The following is a 19,846-nucleotide window of genomic DNA, read 5'->3' on the forward strand; positions in this document are numbered from 1 at the left end:
TGGCTTCCAGATAAGGAAGCAGACGCTCAGTGAAGTCTATGACCTTGCCCACAGCCAAACAGCTCTTAAATGACACTTAGTCTTTTTTTCTTTTTAATTGGAGTATAATTGCTTTACAATGTTGTGTTAGTTTCTGCTGTACAATGAAGTGAATCAGCTATATGTATACCTATATCCCCTCCCTCTTGGACCTCCCTCCCAACCCCCCATCCCATCCATCTAGGTCATCACAAAGCACCAAGCTGAGGTTCCTATGCTTTATAGCAGGTTCCCACCAGCTATCTATTTTACGCATGGTAGTGTATTTATGTCAAACCTAATCTCCCAATTCATCCCAGCCTCCCCTTCCCTCGCCCCCCATCATGTCCACATGTCCGTTCTCTACATAAATGACACTTAGTTTTAAACCCAGGTCTCCGTCTTTCCAAAAAGCTTATATGCTTTGAGCACCTGCCATGTGTCAGATACTGTGGTAGGTTCTGGGATACAAATGGATAAATGGCAGAGAACCTGTCTTCAAGAGGTTCACAAGCTGGGAGAAAACACAAGAAGCAGCACCATAACAGTCATTACAATGATGGAGTGCTTATAAGGTGTCAGATACTGTGCGAAATGTTTCCCAGTCAGTATCTCAGTTAATCCTCCCACCTGTTCATGGATACAGCTATCACTTTTCATGTTTTACAGAGTCTGAGGCTTAGACAGTTGAGTAACTAACCCAAAGTCATAGGGTGAATTAGTCACATCTTCTGACTCCAAAACCCAGACTCTTCAAAGGACAGCACATCAGACAAATGCAGAGGATGGTCTGAGCTTAAAACCACATCAGTGAAGCAGACCACCGAGTTTAAGGCAGAAAGAATCACTAAAAAACTGGTACTTCTGAAGAAGTTTTCAAGAAGAAGACAGGCAGTGGAGCTGAATCTCAAAAGAAGGTGTGATGATGAGGACGGCAATGACAGCAGCATAATGAAGACCGAGGGTGATGGGGGGTGGGGTTCAGCCACTGTTTATTCATTGCCTGTGTTGTGCCAGCCCTTGTATCAATACGTCCGTCATCTCGCCTCGTCTCCACAACTAGCCTCTAAAGTGGGTACCACTGTCAGCCTCATTTAACAGAGGAGGAGGTCACATGGTCAAGGTCACATGGCCTGTGCTCCCGACCAGCACCTCTGCGGACACAAGGCGGAAGGAACAAGGGAAACTCGCTCCGCCTCCGCACAGGAGAGCCGCGAAGGCATGCTGCAGGGTGGGGTGCGGGACTGAGGCCATTCTGTGATAAGAACACTACAAGGGTGACGAGGCTGAGTATGTGACACAGAGGAGGTGGAACAGGCGGGCAGTGAAGGGGACCGTTTGATGAGGGGCCACACTGTAGAGAGCGCATAAGGAGGCAGCTGCACGAGTCCTGGCGTGAGTGTCTGGGGCTGACAGGACAGAGGGGAAGCAGGGCTATAGGGGAACTGGGCAGGACTGGGCAGGAGCTGGGTGGGGAGGGAAAGATGGCTCAAGGGACTTCCCTGGTGGTCCAGTGGTTAAGACTCCGCACTCCCAATGCAGGGGGCCCGGGTTCGATCCCTGGTCAGAGAACTAGATCCCACACGCCATAACTAAAAGAGCCCACATGCCACAACTAAAGATCCTGCGTGCCGCAACGAAGACCAGGAACAGCCAAGTAAGTAAGTAAATAAATAAATAAATAAATATTTTTTTTAAAAAAAGAATGAATTCAAAAAGGTCACATCCTTATGATTGAGGGAACAATGAGAAGGAAGCTGTAAGAAGAGAGCAGGTTCGGGTTTCACATGATGAAACTGAGGTGGAGTGGAACACCTGGGGAGGAGCACAGCGCGGAAGGCGCCGTGGAAGCTTCCATCAGTCAGGTTCTTTGCTGCACGCAACTGACTCTGGCTAGACTGAATAGAGAAGCAACTTATAAAGGATATCAGGTAGCTGGGAGTCTTACAGAGAGCTGGAGAACCAGGTCTCGAGGCTAAGAAGGCAGCACCTCCAATCACATTCAAAAATGTTTCCAGGGAGAAGCGCTGGCCTGGGCACAGACCCTCCCAGGCTGCCCGCTGACACGGCTGATGGTGATGCTGGATGCTAATAATGCTGGGACCCCGCCCACTGCTGCCCCCTGAAGGTAGACGCAGCTGCCAACCCCTTCACCGGGACAGATCCTGCCCCCTCTGTGTCAACAGCTGATGACTCAAAATCTGCTTCAGGGGGGTCTGGGTGGTTGAGACAGGGTCACAAGCCTGAGTCCTAGCTGCACGGGAGGCTGGAAAGAGCATCAGGGCACCTGGCTTCAGTCACAGCAGGTGGTTTCTGCCTCCCTCCAAGACACACACCGGAGGGAAAGTGCAGTTCAAAGTAGTGGAAGGTCAAGACGAAGGACAAATGTCCATTGCAAGTGCCTTGTTCTGTCTTTTCTAAATAATTGATGGTTAAATTTGCCTTTCACAGGTAGAAACATTTTCTATGTTTCGGAATGAACAAAGAGTTTAAGATGGCAATGCTAAGATTTTGGACCTGATGGCAACGTTCATCTTCAGAGGAGTCTGGGGGCTGCTGTAATGATATGGTCTGTTTCTCTGCTGTTGGGGGCCCAGTGGCGCCGGGGCAGCAGGCCTGGTCACTGAGAATAACAAAACTGTCTTCTGCTCAGAAGTGTTGCGAAGCTCCCACAGCATGTGCCAAGTGTTTGGAGATCCCTGGATTAGGGACTCTGGGGACTGCTTTTAATTTACCGACAAGTAGAAATTTAAAATGTGACATCTTTGAGTACCGCTGCCCTGGTCTGTTAAACAAAGAGAAGCAATTCCCATGCCAGTATCATCCTATTAACCTAAAGCTGATAATGCTGAGGTGGCCCAGGGCTGGCAGGATGGCCTCGACTGCGACTAAACAGCACCTGTTTCCACTTACAGAAACATGGCTTCACCCTTACTATAGAGCTGCATCTGAAATATGGAGACAGACCATCTTAGATTTTGTAGTTTTAGCTCCAAAAGCACAGCTAGGGCCATCATCAGATTCCCCCAAGGAGGGAACACTTGTCCTCCCCCTCCAGCACCTCTCTCCCTAGTTTCATGCAGCCTCGGCCTGTTGGCGGGCAGCAGATAAAGAATTCACCCTAGGACGGCTGTAACTCCTTGAGGGTCCAGTAAAGGGAGTCTAGGCTCTGAGTTACTGAACGGACCTCAGCGCCAGCAGCACCTCCCCAGCAGGTGGAGCTGGGCAAGCTGTCTGACCTGACAGTTTGCTCATCTGGAAAAAGGGATTAAAGCACTATTCTTTCATCATAATACAGCTACCTTAGTGGCTCTGCACGACCACGAGCCCTACTCTTTAGAGTAACAAGCTCTTTCCAATTTCTGGTGGCCACTTAGTTGACTTAATGATAAGGAAGGAATCAAGGAAGACTGTTTTTTGAAGTGATTACATAAGAAATAATAGGTGGCTACAGATACTCAACTAAACTTAGTAAACTTGCTCTTTATTTTCCAAAAGTTTGGGTTTTATTTTCAGACAAAAATATTCTTAATAAAAACTGTGAAGAAATGAAGAGTTAAGAATCTTATTAAAAAAAAAAAAACAGGCTCTCAGCTATTTGAGATGGCAAACTGGGGTTTGCCTGAAGGTAGGGAGATGGCCCACTCCCCATCTTCTCCCTTCTACCTAGTGACCAGGGACTTTAATTCCCACATTAAAAACACCCTCTCGTTTATTTATACCTTTTTTGAGGGGGGGTGAGTAATACAAAGAATATAGTAAATTTGATCTCTTGGGCCACTAGGGATATTATTTAGTAATGGAATAAAAATATTAAAATATAGGGACTTCCCTGGCGGTCCAGTAAGATCCCACAAGCCACGGGGCACAGCCAAAAAATTAAAATTAAAAATTAAAGTATATTAGTTGAGGACTTCCCTGGAGGTGCAACGGTTAAGAACCGCCTGCCAATGCAGGGGACACGGGTTCGAGCCCTGGTCCGGGAAGATCCCACATGCTGCGGAGCAACTAGGCCCATGAGCCACAACTACTGAGCCTGCGCTCTAGAGCCCGCGAGCCACAACTACTGAGCCCACGTGCCACAACTACTAAAGCCCGCGCACCTAGAGCCCATGCTCCGCAACAAGAGAAACCACCGCAATGAGAAGCCCGCGCACCACAACAAAGAGTAGCCCCCGCTCACCGCAGCTAGACAAAGCCTGCACGCAGCAACGAAGACCCAATGCAGCCAAAAATAAATAAATAAATAAAATATATTAGTTGACCATATATTAGGACAAAGGCCTAATTTCCACTTTCCTTAATATTAACATTTGGTTCAACAGTCTATTTCTAAGAATTCATCTCACAGAATAACAACAAAAAGTAAAAGTAGGTAAATGAAATGCAGTCTATCCCTACAATTATTCAGACATAAAAGAGGAATGAAGTACTGACACCTCCTACAATACAGATGAACCCTGAAAACATCATGCTCAATGAAAGAAGCCAGTCACAAAGGATCACATATTATATGATTCCACTTACACAAAATGTCTAGAACAGGCAAATCCATAAACACACAAAGTAGATTAGTGGTTGCCTAGGGCTGGGGATGAGGATAGGGTGGAGGGATATGGAGAGGAGTGGTTAATAGTATGAAACAAGGCTTCTGTTTCGGTTGATGAAAATGTTCTAAAATTGATGGTGGTGGTGTCTGCACAATGCTGTGAATAACCAAAAAGCCACTGAATTACACACCTTAAATGGGTGAATTACATGACATGGGAATGAGATCTCGATAAAGCTTTTATTAAAAACAAAAACAAAAACAAAACCTAACTAGTGGAAGTAACTGTAGTTACTGGATGGTATTAAACGCCAGACAGTGTTCTGAGCACTTTAAGTTTTATGAGACGCCTACCAAGTAGTATCATCATTATCTGCATTTTACAGATAAGGAAACTCAGCTACTGAGAGATAAGGTAAATTGCCCAAGGTTACCCAGTCAGTAAACAAGGGACCCAGGATGTGAATCTGAGCAAGCTGACTTCAGAGCCACAGCCTTAACAGCTGCTCGTGCACACAGAGGTGCACTGGTCACCGCAGAACACAGGGCACAACACAAATGCCCCCCAGTCGGGGGCAGTTCAAACACAGGCTGGTATCTTGTCCACTGAAAAGAGTGACGCATGTCTATACCTCCTGCTACAGAAAGACAACAGAAATGACATAAACAGATGCTGTGTCTTTTTTTCTTCTATTTGTACTTTTTACAAAACACTCTACATGCAAGTGTACATAAGCTTGACAATTTTCTGCCATTTTTCATGAAAAATTAATAACCATGGGTTTCCTCTAAGAAGTAGGTCAGTGGTGGCTGGAACGCTGACTTTTATTTTCCTGAATACCTTTTAGTACTGTTTGATTTGATTTGATTTTTTGAACGATGAGCAGGGCAGAGGCTACCTAATATTACTCCGGTTTCAAGGCAGCCTTCGCTAACCCACCGATCAGGGCTGCGTCCTGCATCTGCCCACAGCACCACACACCACGCCTGGAATCACTCACTAAGGCTACTGTTTTATTTCATTTATAGAGCTTTTTGCTTCCCTCCTCTCTCCCTAACTGGAAGCTTCCTGAGGACAGGCACTGGGCTTGTTTCTTGCTAAGCAGGGCCAGGCACATAAGCAGACCCTCCACATTTATTTGCTATTATTGATCAGACAAACAAATGAGTAAATGAATTAGGGTCGAATTACCTAACTCCAACTGCCAATAGTCAAGGGCACAAGCAGTGATGATGGAACAGGTGGACATCTGGCTGGAAAACACTAGGGCTAGGGACACAGTGGCACAAGCAGCCTTGAGTGGATCTTAAGAAAATGATTTACTCCTTCAATTAAAAACATTTACTTTCATCTAGTCCCAGAGAATTTATGGAGCCATAATCCTTTCCATCTCAAATCCTTTCCATTATCTTTTCCTAATTAATTGAGGTATGTAAATTCATTTGATCTAAATCTTTGCAAGCATAAACATTACTCATGTGGTGATTTGGCAGCACATAGCTAGCAGATCAAGTTTAATCTGGTTCTACTGGTTTTTAAATTATACATGATATTAAACAAGATTCATTTAACTTTGCATCTAACAGCTACAACTTATTACACTGGCTGCTCCCAGATATTTATAGCAAATCACTGTTGAATCTGTACTGTGAACCAACTTAGGATACAATTAATAAAATAAACTGTTTGAAATTATAGGAGCTTTTGGTATGATATAAAATTTACTTTAATATTTTTTGGAAAAAAAAAAAAGATTAAGGAAAGTATATTATCCAAGTGAAATTTCTAAAGCTGCCACCTTATAGATCAATACAAAATCTCTTCACAAGAATATTTATGGATTATGACAGCAGTATTTCACCCAAATAATACATAAAGAAAGGAATAGTACATTTTTTATACAACCCAAATAACATATATTGAAAAGAATCTACCATGGTTTTCCAATAAACTATTTAGGAACTGAAGGGAGTGATAGATACAGAATTCCAAACATGCAGGTGAGTGTCTAAATTCTGGAAGTTACAAAATAGCCATCCTCAGCAGTTTTGGCCTGAAATGTGCTCCCTTTTCTAACCTCTCATTATTTTTTTCATTTCACATTCTGATCACTTGACCAATTAACTGGTAATTGAACTCCTTTGGGATCGTGCTTCTTTTTACTATTTCATTTAGTTGCAGATAATAGGCCCATTAAGGAAGTGAAATGTCCCAATTCCAGAAAATGAGTATTTAGAGCAAAAACAAGGAAAGGAAAGATGTAACTATTCCAATCAGCTAAGCACAAGCTAGAAAGATGTTGGTTTTGTCTACACCGTATTGGTTTGCCAGGGACTCTGCAAGCTTCTGTAGCATCCCTCTGCCGCCTCCAGGAAACCCCCCAGGATGTGGGGGAGGGTGGAAGTGAGCTCCCTAGCTGTTCTGCTCAGTGGCCTGCGCCACTCAGAGGGCTGGCCGGGGTCGCGGAGCAGACTGCCACAGGTTCTTTGCCTAATGGCCTCTACAATCATGGTCTGCTACAATGCGAAGAAACGGGGATCCAACCTGAGAGAGGTAGTCAGTCCCTAGAACAGGGATGGAAATGCCAATATGACAGCTGTTAGGCTTAGAGAATAATGAGCCAGGAAACAGAGGACTCTAGGAGAAATTTCTTCAAGACGCTGAAACTGATAGAATGCCTAATAGTTTTAAATGTACTGACAGGAGGGACTTCTCTGGTGGCGCAGTGGTTAACAATCCGCCTACCAATGCAGGGGACAGGGGTTCGAGCCCTGGTCCGGGAAGATCCCACATGCCGCGGAGCAACTAAGCCCATGTGCCACAACTACTGAGCCTGCGCTCTAGAGCCCGCGAGGCACAACTACTGAGCCCGTGAGCCGCAACTACTGAGCCCGTGTGCCTCAACTACTGACGCCCGAGTGCCTAGAGCCCGTGCTCCCCAACAATAGAAGCCACTGCAATGAGAAGCCCACACACCGCAATGAAGAGTAGCCCCCGCTCGCCACTAGAGAAAGCCCGCGCAGCAACGAAGACCCAACGCAGCCAAAAATAAATTTACAAAAGACAATTGTTAACTAGCTCCTGTTACGCAGCTCATTTCTTTTCAGGGAATAATCAGAGGTCCACATTTTCCTAGCTACAATTAAGAAGCGTTTTAGCCTTTAATTCAAGGTAGAGTTTCTGCCATTGAGTTTACACTGTGGGCAATTATAATATCCACACATTGACTATGAAGAGAAAGCTCTGACTAGTCAAACAAGAGCATATCCACATGTGCACATGGATAAGGGCTCTTAACCTGGAGTCCACGGGGATCTGTGAACCTAGATGGGGAAAAAGCCTACATTTTCACTGACCTCTAACTGACATTTAGCATTTCCTTCTACTATGAAGTTAGGCAGAAAGCCACAGAGGTATTCACGCTCCTGTGATTCTGTCCACCAACAGAAATCACGAGGATTTTTCGTATTCCATTACAGTTGTTGCAATACCTCACAACGTTGCTTAAGCTCAAGCACCACTTTGAAAATACAGTAGTTATTAGCCTTGCTGTTAGACTGTATTATATAACAATAGATCAACAAAGAGGCATGCATTTTACTCTATCAAATAAATTTTAAAATATTTTGATAACTGTACTTCAATATAATTGGTTTCTGAGAAACCCCATGCATTTTATTTTATGCATTTAGAAACATTATTATGAGAGGTGGTCCAGAAGCTTCAGCAAGCTGCCAAAGGGGTCTGGGCACAGAACAAGCTGAGATGCCCAGCAGCGGGCACAGGGCCTCTGCCATGAGGCCACGTGGCAGATGCTGGCGGGGGCGCGAGGGCGATCACCGCTCCCAGCTGTGCTGCTTCAGACCACACACATCATCAGAAACAGTGGCGTGGACGTACATACACTACCAAATGTAAAACAGATAGCTAGTGGGAAGCAGCCGCATAGCACAGGGAGATCAGCTGGGTGCTCTGTGACCGTCTGGAGGGGTGGATTGGGAGGGTGGGAGGGAGACGCAAGAGGGAGGAGATATGGGGATATATGTATATGTATAGCTGATTCACTTTGTTATAAAGCAGAAACTAACACACCATTGTAAAGCAATTATACTCCAATAAAGATGTTAAAAAAAAGTCACAAGAAAAAAATTTGTAACTATGTATTGTGACAGATGGTAACTAGACTTACTGTGATCATTTCACAGTATATACAAATATTGAATCCCTATGCTATACACCTGAAACTAATATAATGTTGTATGTCAATTGTATCTCAATAAAAAATCCTCTCTCCATGAACAACAACAACAAAAAAGAAACAACTCTGCAAGTAAGGCTCCGAGTTCCCTAATTAGTGATATCAGGTAAATTAGTTCAAACCACTTTCAATCAGCCCCAGCAGAAGGGAGGCATTGTTCCTGATCGCCTGGATGCTTCAATAGCGCTTATAATGGATGTGAAGGAGCCCGGGAGCCCGGGGCTGGCTGATTGCTCCAGGTCACCACGGCTCAGCATACGGCCAGCACACAACCTGCTGGAAGAGCTGAAGACAGCAGCCCGGCCCAGTCCAGGGCCTGGTGATATTTCAACCAAGGCGGGTCACTTTCTTGCACCCACAGAACCCCCCTTTAATGTTTCTGTATGTTAAGCTGTGTCGTAAATTGTCTTTAAATCATGGCATTTCTTGGAGCCTGGAATATGCACTTAAAAATAACAATGCAAGGCTCATTATACAGCCAAGGAATTGAACATGAGTTAACTGAGCTTCTTTTAAAAACAACAACAACAGGAACAAATCCTGTTAATAGGGACAAAAGGGTTTCCGTTCAGTGGAAACTTTCTGAGTACCTAGGGTGTGGTGGGCAGTGCAGGCAGAGATGCTGCTGCACAGAAGAGATGGTACAGAAGGAAAGTGCGGCCCGTCCCTGAGAGGGGTCCTCCTGAGAACTGCAGAGCGAACTGCCTGGTGTTCACTCCCTCCAAGTGCCAGAGCAGGTCCCAACCCAGCCAACCCATTTTGACTTCAAGCCTAAAGAAAAGCTGACCTGAGTACACAAGAAGAACCTCCGCTAGCGGCACTGTTTAGATTATCACTCCTAGTGATGGTGAGGAGAGAGGACTAACCAATTAGGAGATTCCAACCCACGGAACTCACCGCCGTTATTAAAAGCCTGACATAAACCTCTGTGTATCAGCGTAAAAGGGTTCTCCAGATGGATGCAAGGGGAAAAAGCGAGGCACAGAACAGTGTGCACAGAATGATGACATTTATGTAAGACCAGCTTGCTCACCAACACACATACTTTTAACTATGGTGACCCCAAAGGATGGACCTGGTTGGGGGTTACAGCTTATTCTAGATACAGATTTTAAATCTTTATAAAGAGAACGTATTCACATATTACTCATATAATTTTAAAATCTAATAAAATAACAAAACAGATACATAGCTACACGAGTTTGAATCCTACAAAAGATAAGAATGACAAAAAAATAATAATTTCATGTTTCCATGTGTCCCTATTCCTTATTTCTAGGTCAAGCACAGGTTTTGATCTGTTTTATTCACTTATGTAGCACAGGCATCTGGAACAGTGCCTGGCTCAGAGTAAGCACTCAACAGATTTGTTAAATAAATGAATTGATTACTCATCTAATCCAGAAATTTGTACCGGGGGCCTACCATGTGCCAGCTACTTGCTAAGGACCCCGGGAAACATACAGTGATTCACTTGACCTGCATTCATTTACACCGTTCACATGCCCACAGTGTTGGGCGCTTGATGTAAATACACACCAACACAGATACACACACTCGCTGCCCTTTAGGAACTTAGAATTCAGCTTGGGGGAAGGTGAATCGTAGAGGCTGGAGGGCGGACATAAGGCCTTTTCCTGGCCACAGCCTTAATCCTGGCTTTGGTTTTCAAAAGTGTGCCTCTGAAGCTTTGCTTATCATAGTCTGTCTTGTACCAGAATTACATTCACGTTCGTGCCTGCCCAGCTGGGGAAAAATAAACACCAACCTTCCTGGATTGTGTGAACACAGAAGGACAAATGGCTTATTCTCTGCCTCAAGCCCAGCACACCAAAGCATTCCATCTTGCTTTATCTCCCAATTCTACCCATTCATCATAGAATTAGAAATCTAAGCGGGGAAGGGGTCTTGATGGCCATTTAGCCAGGGCTACTCTTATCTGGACCTTGGCCTAGCCCTTCACATCTAATTTAAGGTGAGGGGCTACCAAACTAGATGAGATAGAACCTTTCAGGTCTCGCTTGGGTCTTGCAGGAAAACCACAATTCAGCAGTTCTGCTTTACATTCCCAGAGTGTCTCCCATCCTAAACACCATGCCACTAATCCCCTTACTCTCCAGCCTTTTGCAGCCATATCTGCAGAAGCCCAGTCCTTCTCTACCTTGAAGTGAAGATTTTTCCACCTAAGTGGATTAGTCTGCACTTATCTGTGGCAAACATCACCTTTGTGTACATACCCTCTCTTTCAATTTGTCAGAATGATTTCTGAACGCAACTCCATTTTCATATTCAGTCACTTTGGTCCCAACAGGAATGGTCCCCAAAATTCAAGTATAAGATGCCGGGGAACATTTTTAACTTTGAAACTAAAATGTGGCCACTGTGCAATGGGTGTACAGAAGTGAACTTGGGGGTGTGACATTAAATGGGAAGGAAGGAAGAGCCTTCTGCTTCTAGTGATGAAAGGTTTCTTCATCTATAAATTCCAAATGATCAACACTGCAGATTCATGTGTTCTTATCCAAAATGCTTTGGGCCAGATCTGGTTTGAAATCTGGAGTTTTTCAAACTTAAAAATGCAATACCAGGCAGAGGGCACATATTAAATAATGCCTCCAGCTGGGTCTCAGGCACCACCCCGTCATGGAACACGGTAATATTTCACTAGCAAAATATATGAATGTTCTAAGTAGGATAAATAGAGACTATAAATAGCTTCACGTCAGTTCAGGTCAGTTTTGCTGCCAACTGAGTTAGTTTCGAACTTCAGCAAAAACCGCGTAGTGTTCAGAGCTTTGTGAACTTTGGAATGGCAGATAAGAGATCATGCACACAGATAGGACCCAAAGAACCAGTGCTGGCCCTCCCAACCTTTCTGCATAAAGATACTTTTAAAGCATATAGGTGTCGCTGCTTTCCTGAATATTTCTGTCAGGTTCTGTTTGGGAAGCCCCGCATAGCAGAGGTCATTCGGCTTTAGTCATTCAAACTGTTGTTTAGAAAGCAAAATAAAAACCTACAAACTTAAAGTATTTCCCTTTGAAGCTGAGCACAGTAAGTCTAAAGCAAAGGCAGCCCTCTTGCTAAACACCATTATCTTTAAGAGCTAAAGTGAATTTTCACAAACCACTTGCATACACACAAAACGGTACATAATACACTGAAAAGCCAAACACCCAGGGCACTGTGCATATCAGTCTATTAAGTGCGTCTGAGACTTAATTGTCCATAAGATTCGCCTGCGGATCCTGTTGAAATGCTGATTCTGTCTCATTAGGTGTGGGTGGGACAGAAATCCTACATTTCAAACAAGCTCCTGGATACAGCTCTGAGGACCAGCCTTTGAGTAGCAAGGCTGCAGCAGAAGTGCATTAAGTTTGGAAACAGACAGACCTGAGTAAGATCCTGACTCCACCACTTACAAGCTAAGTGACCCTGGGAAAATGGAAATAACAATGACACTTTTTCAAGCCCATAATGAGTGAGCTAGCAGAACAGTTCCTGGCACATAACAGACCCTGAATTCATCCTTTGCCAATCTGTGGTTGGCTGAATAATGGTCCCCCAAAGATGTCCACATCCCAGTCCCCCAAATCTATGAATATGTTACCTTACAAGGCAAAAGGGAATTTGCAGATGTGATAAAGTTAAGGATTTTGAGATGAAGAGATTATCCTGGGCTATGTGAACAGGCCAACATGATCACAAGGGTGTTGATAAGAGGGAAGCAGGAGGATAGGAGTAAGAGAATATGAGAGAGGGAATCAAAGGTCAGTGAAGAAAGAAGATGCTATGTTGCTGGCTTTGAAGACAGAGGAAGGGGCCTTGACCCAGGACATGTGCGCAGCCTCTAGAAGCTGGAACCTACCAGAAAGGATGCGGCCCTGCACACCCATTTTATACTCTGTCCTCCAGAACTATAAGAGAATAAATGTGTTGTTTTAGACCACTAAGTCTATAGTAATTGTTTACAGCAGCCATAGGAAACTAATACACCACCTACTGAAATAATGCTAACACAGGCTTGCCTCACTTTACGTAACAGAGGACTTCCTGGGGCTGAATCAACTGAAACATCATGTAACAGCTGCCCCAGTGGAAGTCAGTAAACACAGAACTCTTCAAGGAGACTTTGTATCAAGGGAAGAATTCCTCCCGCTTTATCTGTTTTGTTTGGTTATAGCCCTTGCTACCAAACAGGGACAGACACACCAACCGGTTCCAAAGGCTAAAGGGACTCTCCTGCACTCTAATTGTATCATCACATTCCAGCTTCTCATGTAATTGTCGAAACCTAATAAGGCTCCTGGGGACATCATCAGTGGGTCGATGCCTCAACATCAGGAGGACTGAAGAAAGTCATCCTGGGCTCAAGAGTGAAGGATTGAAAATCAATGGTCTCAATATTTGTACAAGTCTTCATTTGCTACTTATAATGCGGTTTATCCCACAGAGAAGCTTTATAAAATAAGAAAATACCAAGATAACCCAAAAGACGCCTGCAGAATGAAAACTGCATATGTTTCAAAACTAAATGGGCCTTGTCCTGCATTTCTTAGGCTTTTTCCTGCAGGCCTTGTTACCAATGGCACCCCTTAACCATCCTGGGTTTTACACTTCCCTTACCAGACTCTAAGCTCCGTGGAAGGGCTGGTCTCTCGTTTCTAACTATCGTATCCACAGCATCTGTAACTGACACTTAGTTTGCACACAATAAATGTTTGTAGATGAACGAATATTATGATGGATATTTATAATAGAAAAGCATATTCGGACTTTCATTAGCAAAAGCATTACTTGTAAAGTTCTTTTTTCTCCAATTTGAACTTAAAACTACTTGGCCCAAGATATTATTTATGGTGGAATTAAAAGTATGCTCTCCAATTTTATCTGCCTATTAATATATGCATTTGATAATTAACAGTGTGCTAAGCAGTCAAAGCAAATAATTACTTTTCTAATGTCTGCCCCGCATATGAGCTAAATGAGGGGGAAACCACTAATTGCATATTAAAAAATGCAATTAAATGCAAAAAAAATGGTAACTAGATTCAAAACATTCTGTTTAAACCTCAGACCACAATATTCAAAACAGTTACAATCCTTTCACTGGGTCAGTTACAATCCCACAAAACAGTCCAAATCTTCAGAATTCTGTTCGGGTCACAATGAATATAAAACAAGTTCTCAGAAGTTTGCTAGTTCACATTTTCGAGGTCTTATGACCAACTGGTAGGGTTGATCATAAAAACTCTATCTTTTAATTTACTTATGTTCAGTACACTTTATTTAAGAAGCAGTGTAATCACACAGAATGCTTTTATTTTAAACCTTATTTTGAAATATGACTGAATACATTAACATAATTCAGAACAAGTCAGTAAACATCTACAAGAACATGTTATATAATTCTAGTGAGTCTCATAATATTCTATTTTCAAAGGAAAAAAAAAAAAAAAACACTGGACAGAAAAGCAGTAAATTTGGAATCTGTTTCAACTGTCCAATGAAAGTTTGTTCACTGTGTTGTCCAGAGGGAGAGCTCTAGCTGATGCTACAGTGCATATCGGGCCAAATGATTCCAAAGAAACCAGCTAACTGCAAATCAAACCATCTGGAAGTAGCATAAATCTGTTAGATCAACTCACACATTACCTTGGTTTACCTTGTAAACCAAGACTCCAAGTCCTGCTACAATTTCTAACTCCTTTAGAAACTGGGGTACTCTGTGGTCACTTTAGCACTGTATAATCTCAGCACTGGAGAACCCTCAGCCAAGAGTCACCAAGGGTGGCCAAGTTCATAGGCAGCTAAGATTTTACCTCTCTAAAAAAAGAAACTCAGCAACTTCCTGAGAATACATTTCTGTACCAAGCTGCTGAGATATTCACCACCTGCATGGAGGTATAGAGTCGTCTGCCCTGTGCTGTGTAGCCCCAGACTATTGAGGCTACACATGCATCAGTGGGCTCTTGGTTCAGAAACTGAGGCTCTAAGAAGGTAAGGGGGTCTGGCCAAGTGTACCCAGCGCATCAGTGGTAGATGTGGCAGATGTGGAGCTGGCATCCCGGCCACATGAGCCCTAGTTCAGGTCTCTGTCCACTGCCTTGTTTTCCCTCTTCCCCATCCTGCCGCCTCTGTATAGGCCCAATAGCAGGACAGGCTGCTTCTCCAGGGATGACATCACTGGGTTCCTCCAGGGGGAGGGGGAGTCAGTGACGTGGGCTGTGGGCATGTTCACAATCTTGACTTTGTGTAAAATGGGAGTAAACACAGATTGAGGGAAGGTCTGAGGGGTCTCCCTGCTGGCCATACTCCCTAGACTTCAAGGAGAGCCATTCTGGGCAGCCCCTTCTCCATCCTCACACGTTCACTCTGGGATTGTTCTAGATAGGTAGGTTACCAGACAAGTGAGTCCTGGAGGGGAGGAATTAATGTACCCAGGCTTCCTGCAGAGTGCCGTGGCTTCTAAAGACATTAGAAATCATAGCAGGACTCAAGAGTCTTGGTTTACAAGGTAACGTTAGCCAAAAACAAACACCCATAGCAACTAGAGTGTTTTCTGCAATGGTCTTTGGGTCATCTCTGTCCACTAAGCCGAGACCAGGACACAGACAAGAGTGGTCTTGGGTGCTTGCTCTGCCTCCCAGATGGGCAGGGGCGGTTTCCACTTTCTTATACTTGCTCACTGGGCTTTATCTTTGCCTGGGAGAGAAGGATATCAAAGGAAAGGGGAATAAAAAAAGGAAGCAAGTTCTAAAAAGGACCTGTCATGTTCACATTCCTACTATCTCACTTTTCTTCAGGGGAACCATCCTGTTCTTCTGACCACTTGGCTGCAAGGGAGCTGACCCCACACCCCGGCTTCATGGGGCTATGTGAGCTGGATGGGTGTTGGTCTGTAACTTTGATTGGACCACTAAGAATAAGGCACTTTCAGGGGCTTCCCTGGTGGCGCAGTGCTTAAGAATCCGCCTGCCAATGCAGGAGACACGAGTTCGAGCCCTGGTCTGGGAAGATCCCACATGCCATGGAGCAACTAAGCCCGTGGGCCACAGCTACTGAGCCTACGCTCTAGAGCCCGCGAGCCACGACTACTGAGCCCGTGTGCCGCAACTACTGAAGCCTGCGCGCCTAGAGCCCATGCTCCGCAACAAGAGAAGCCACCACAATGAGAAGCCTGCACACCGCAATGAAGAGTAGCCCCCGCTCGCCACAACTAGAGAAAGCCCGTGCACAGCAACAAAGACCCAATGCAGCCAAAAATTGATTAATTAATTAATTAATTTAAAAAAAAAAAGAATAAGGCACTTTCTTTCTGTTGTGGTTTCAGTAAGAAGGACATAAACCTAAAGCTCCCAGGAGCCACTACCTGGAAAGAGCCTGCATGAGAATAAATTCAACCCAGAGGAAAGCAAGGCTGAGCGAGGAAGAGATCAAGCCCTGATAGCAACCTCTGAGCCCCTGGATCCGGCCATACCTGAAGCCCAAATCTGCCCTTGGACTTTACAGTCCCATAGGGTAACACAAACTTTAAAAAAAAATTAATCTAGTTCAAGTTAGATTGTCATTTGAAACTGAAAAAGCACTAACAAATACAGGAGAAATAAAAGCACAAGAAGAAGGGAAACGAAAGGAGAAGACTACGTTTATGGATATGGGATCTGAAAGCAGTTCAAGTTTGTCCCCTGGAAATGAAGAAAGGTGACACATAGGAAACTGTTCCATTTTTCATAGTAAGCTCAGACCATCAGAACTGTAGCTCTGCCTAATTACTGTGATTAATCTTGCCAAATTCTAAAAATAAAATGAGCGTGTATTTTCTGATGTTTGATGATACTGCAACCGTCGTGAAGAGAAGGAATGAGCCATTACTGAATAGAGTCGTCTTTTAAGACAAACCATTTTTTTCTGGCTGGGGGAAGAAGACAAGGTCACAACGACGACCCAAGTCTTACCGGGCATGGCATGGACGAGGTCCCCGCACAGAACAAAGAACCTGGGCTTGGGGTTCAGCTTGTTGATAGCCTGGACGGCTTGCTCAGTCAGACGGATCTCCTGCTCCCACTCGTCACCGCCGCTGTCACAATCCCCAGTGGACCAGGCCTTCATCAGTCCAAACTGGGGGTCTGCACCTTGGATGAAGTAGAATGGGCCTTTCCATTCCCTTTCCTTTTCTTTAATTAAAAAAAAAGAAAGAATGAATGAATGAAAGGAAGGAAGGGAGGGAGGGAGGAAGAAAAGAGAGGGAAGAAATATTATAAAATCTGTCAGGGAAAGCACCCAGGTTACCCTGCAAGTGGATACAATATTTTTCTTAAATTAAGTAGGTCATTTTAATAAGCTGCTGTTCAAACACACCATTTTCCTGTCATCAGCCAGAGGATTTTGATTTATACTAATTATGCCTGGACCTGGTGATTCCCAAAGGCCAGGGAAAAACCACATGGGCCATAACAGCTACGCAACCAAGCTGTCTGTTTAAAAGCCAGACGGCCAAAATGGAGCACAGAGGCACCATGGCGCGCTATATAGAGGATATTAATGTTCAACGGTTTTTTAATTAGAATTTAAAATACCCCAAATTGAAAGCTGCCAGAAGTATTATGTTTAAACGACGAGGTGAAGTGCTTTCAAATCTTTTACGCCAGGCTTAATGGCACAATTTGCACTGTTTCAGGGGATGTGACAGAAAAACTTGGAGCTCGGAAGCTCCGGCTATCTGGTGGGAAAGGCAGGGCCAGAAATGAAATCTTAGTTAATGTGGGGGGAAAAAAATGATGCTAACATTTCCAAGGCAGCATGATGTGGGCATAGGTGAGGTGTGAGGCTGCAGGGCAGGGCTGGGGGGACGAGATTCTTTAATTCTTTATGTCCTTGGAAAGCACTTAGGTCACCTGAAGGTAAACTATCAGGCTGCTCTTCCTATTGGTTCTGCCAAAGCTTCAAGGGCGACGGGTCTCCACCCTGATCTGCCCAAAAAACTGCCAGCAGTGTCTGCATTTACAGAGCTGGAATGCCCATCAGTGTGTGGGTGGGTTTCACACTTTTCTTTGGCCACAGAATCCTTTCTTCAAACAAAACCACAGGTGGCTGACCAGTGTTGAAAACACGTAGCCTCCTCTGCCTGAGTGGGTTCTGGGGACAGAGCAGTCTGAACACACGCACTCATCAGCCCAGATTTTATCCTCAGCCCAGAGAGGTGACGTGAGCCATCAGCTGCAGGGACAAAACTACCCCACAACCCTGAGACTGTTTTCTTCTTTTAAACAAATGAACGTATTTTGCAGGTGAGCTAAATAAATGGCATTTCCTTTGGAAGTCATGAAGATATTAGAATTTCCCAAAAGCTCCTTGAAGTCATTTCACATCTTTGTGTTCATTTCACTCATTTATTCAGTATTTACTGAGAGCCTACTGTTTGCCGGGCCCCGTGCGAGGTGCTGACGACACGCAAGTGGACCAAGACAGGTGAGGTCTCAGCTCTCGTGGGCTTAGTTCTCACGGTGGGGAGAGACAGCAGACAAGGAAATTCGCAGAGAATAGAGCCGGAGGGTGCTAAGGGCTCTGCGAGGATTAAGGCGAAAGCAATGGTTAATTTAAATTGGATGCACAGGGAAGGCCTCTCTGAGGTGGGGTCATTTAAGCTGAGATCTAGATGTAGCACATAAGCTTTTAAAATTCCACGGCCACCCTCCCACCCACCATGCCTAGCTTACTATCATCTTAGAATGGATCTCAGGCTTTAGGCCTCCTTTCCTTAATTCCTCTTCCAGAACTTAAGAAGACAAGCATGTAAACAAACAAAACTACCTATCCGTACTTTCCAGAACAAATTATGTATGTGTGTTAATCTGCCAGTTCTTGACCTACAGCTTAAAATGCCAGCTGTTCAGTCAAATCACAACCTACCTAAACTCACCCTGAACAAGGACTACAATGAAACCCTGTTGTGTGCATCTCATGGCCAAGGACAGCGATCCAGCACTACAACGGATCTGACTCATACTCACTGAGCCCTTACTACATGCGGCAGAGAGACTCCAAAATGCCCCCGAAGACCCCTGAGTCCTGATACTCACATCCTGTGTGATCCCCTCCCCTTGAGTGTGGGCTGGACTGCTTCTAATAAGCAGAATACAGTTACGGGATGTGCCTTCAGAGACTGGCTAGACCAAGATATGGAAACAACCTAAATGTTCCTCAATGGATGAATGGATAAAGAAAAAGTGGTATATACATAAAACAGAATATTATTCAGCCTCAAAAAAAGGAAGTCCTGCCATTTGGGACAAAATGGATGGACCTGGAGACATTAAGCTACCTGCAATAAGCCAGTCGCAGAAAGACAAATACTGCATGATCCTCAACTTGTATGTAGAATCCAAAATAGTCAAACTCATAGAAGCAGAGAGTAGAACGATGGTTTCCAGGGGCTGGGGGGAAGTAGGGGAAATGGGGAGGGGAGGATCAAAGGGTACAAAGTTTCAATTATGCAAGATAAATAAGTTCTGGAAATCCGCTATACAGGATGGTGTCTATAGCTAACAATACTGTATTGGACACTTAAAATTTGCTAAGAAGGTAGATCTGAAGTGTTCCTATCATACACACACACACACACATACACACAACAACAACAACAACGACAGCAACAATAAAGGGGGCGGGAAGAAACTTTAGGAGGAGATGGATGTTTATGACAGATGTTGATGGTAGTGATGGTTTCACAGGTCTATACTTATCCCCAAACTCACTGAGTTGTACACATTAAATATGTACAGCATTTCATGTCATCATATCTCAATACAGTGGTTTTGAAAAAGAGAGACATTAGGCTAAAAAAAAGACCCTGACTTTCATCTTGCTCTCCCTCACTGTCTCTCGGAGCCCTTCTCCTGGAGGGAACAGGCTGTCATGATGAGTAGCCCCTTGGAAAGGCCAACATGGCAAGGAACTGAGGGAGGCCTCTGGCCAGCAGCCCGTGAAAAACAGAGGTCCCCCATGCAACAACCTGAAA

General features: G+C 44.4%; 1 protein-coding gene across 2 annotated transcripts in view; it reads right to left on the reverse strand.

Moving 5' to 3' along the window:
- The window catches only part of CPPED1 (calcineurin like phosphoesterase domain containing 1), a 122,176-nt gene that overhangs the window by 87,145 nt on the left and 15,185 nt on the right, over positions 1–19,846 (reverse strand). Inside the window, exon 2 of one of the 2 annotated variants that reach the window (XM_061208649.1) lies at positions 16,785–17,003. The exons of the other annotated variant lie outside the window; for it this stretch is intronic. Coding sequence (XP_061064632.1) covers positions 16,785–17,003 — 219 coding nt within the window. The remainder of the gene's footprint in view (positions 1–16,784; positions 17,004–19,846) is intronic. 2 annotated transcript variants of the gene reach the window in all.

This window comes from Eubalaena glacialis, chromosome 13, assembly GCF_028564815.1.
Source record: "Eubalaena glacialis isolate mEubGla1 chromosome 13, mEubGla1.1.hap2.+ XY, whole genome shotgun sequence".
NCBI classification, from domain to species: Eukaryota; Metazoa; Chordata; class Mammalia; order Artiodactyla; family Balaenidae; genus Eubalaena; species Eubalaena glacialis.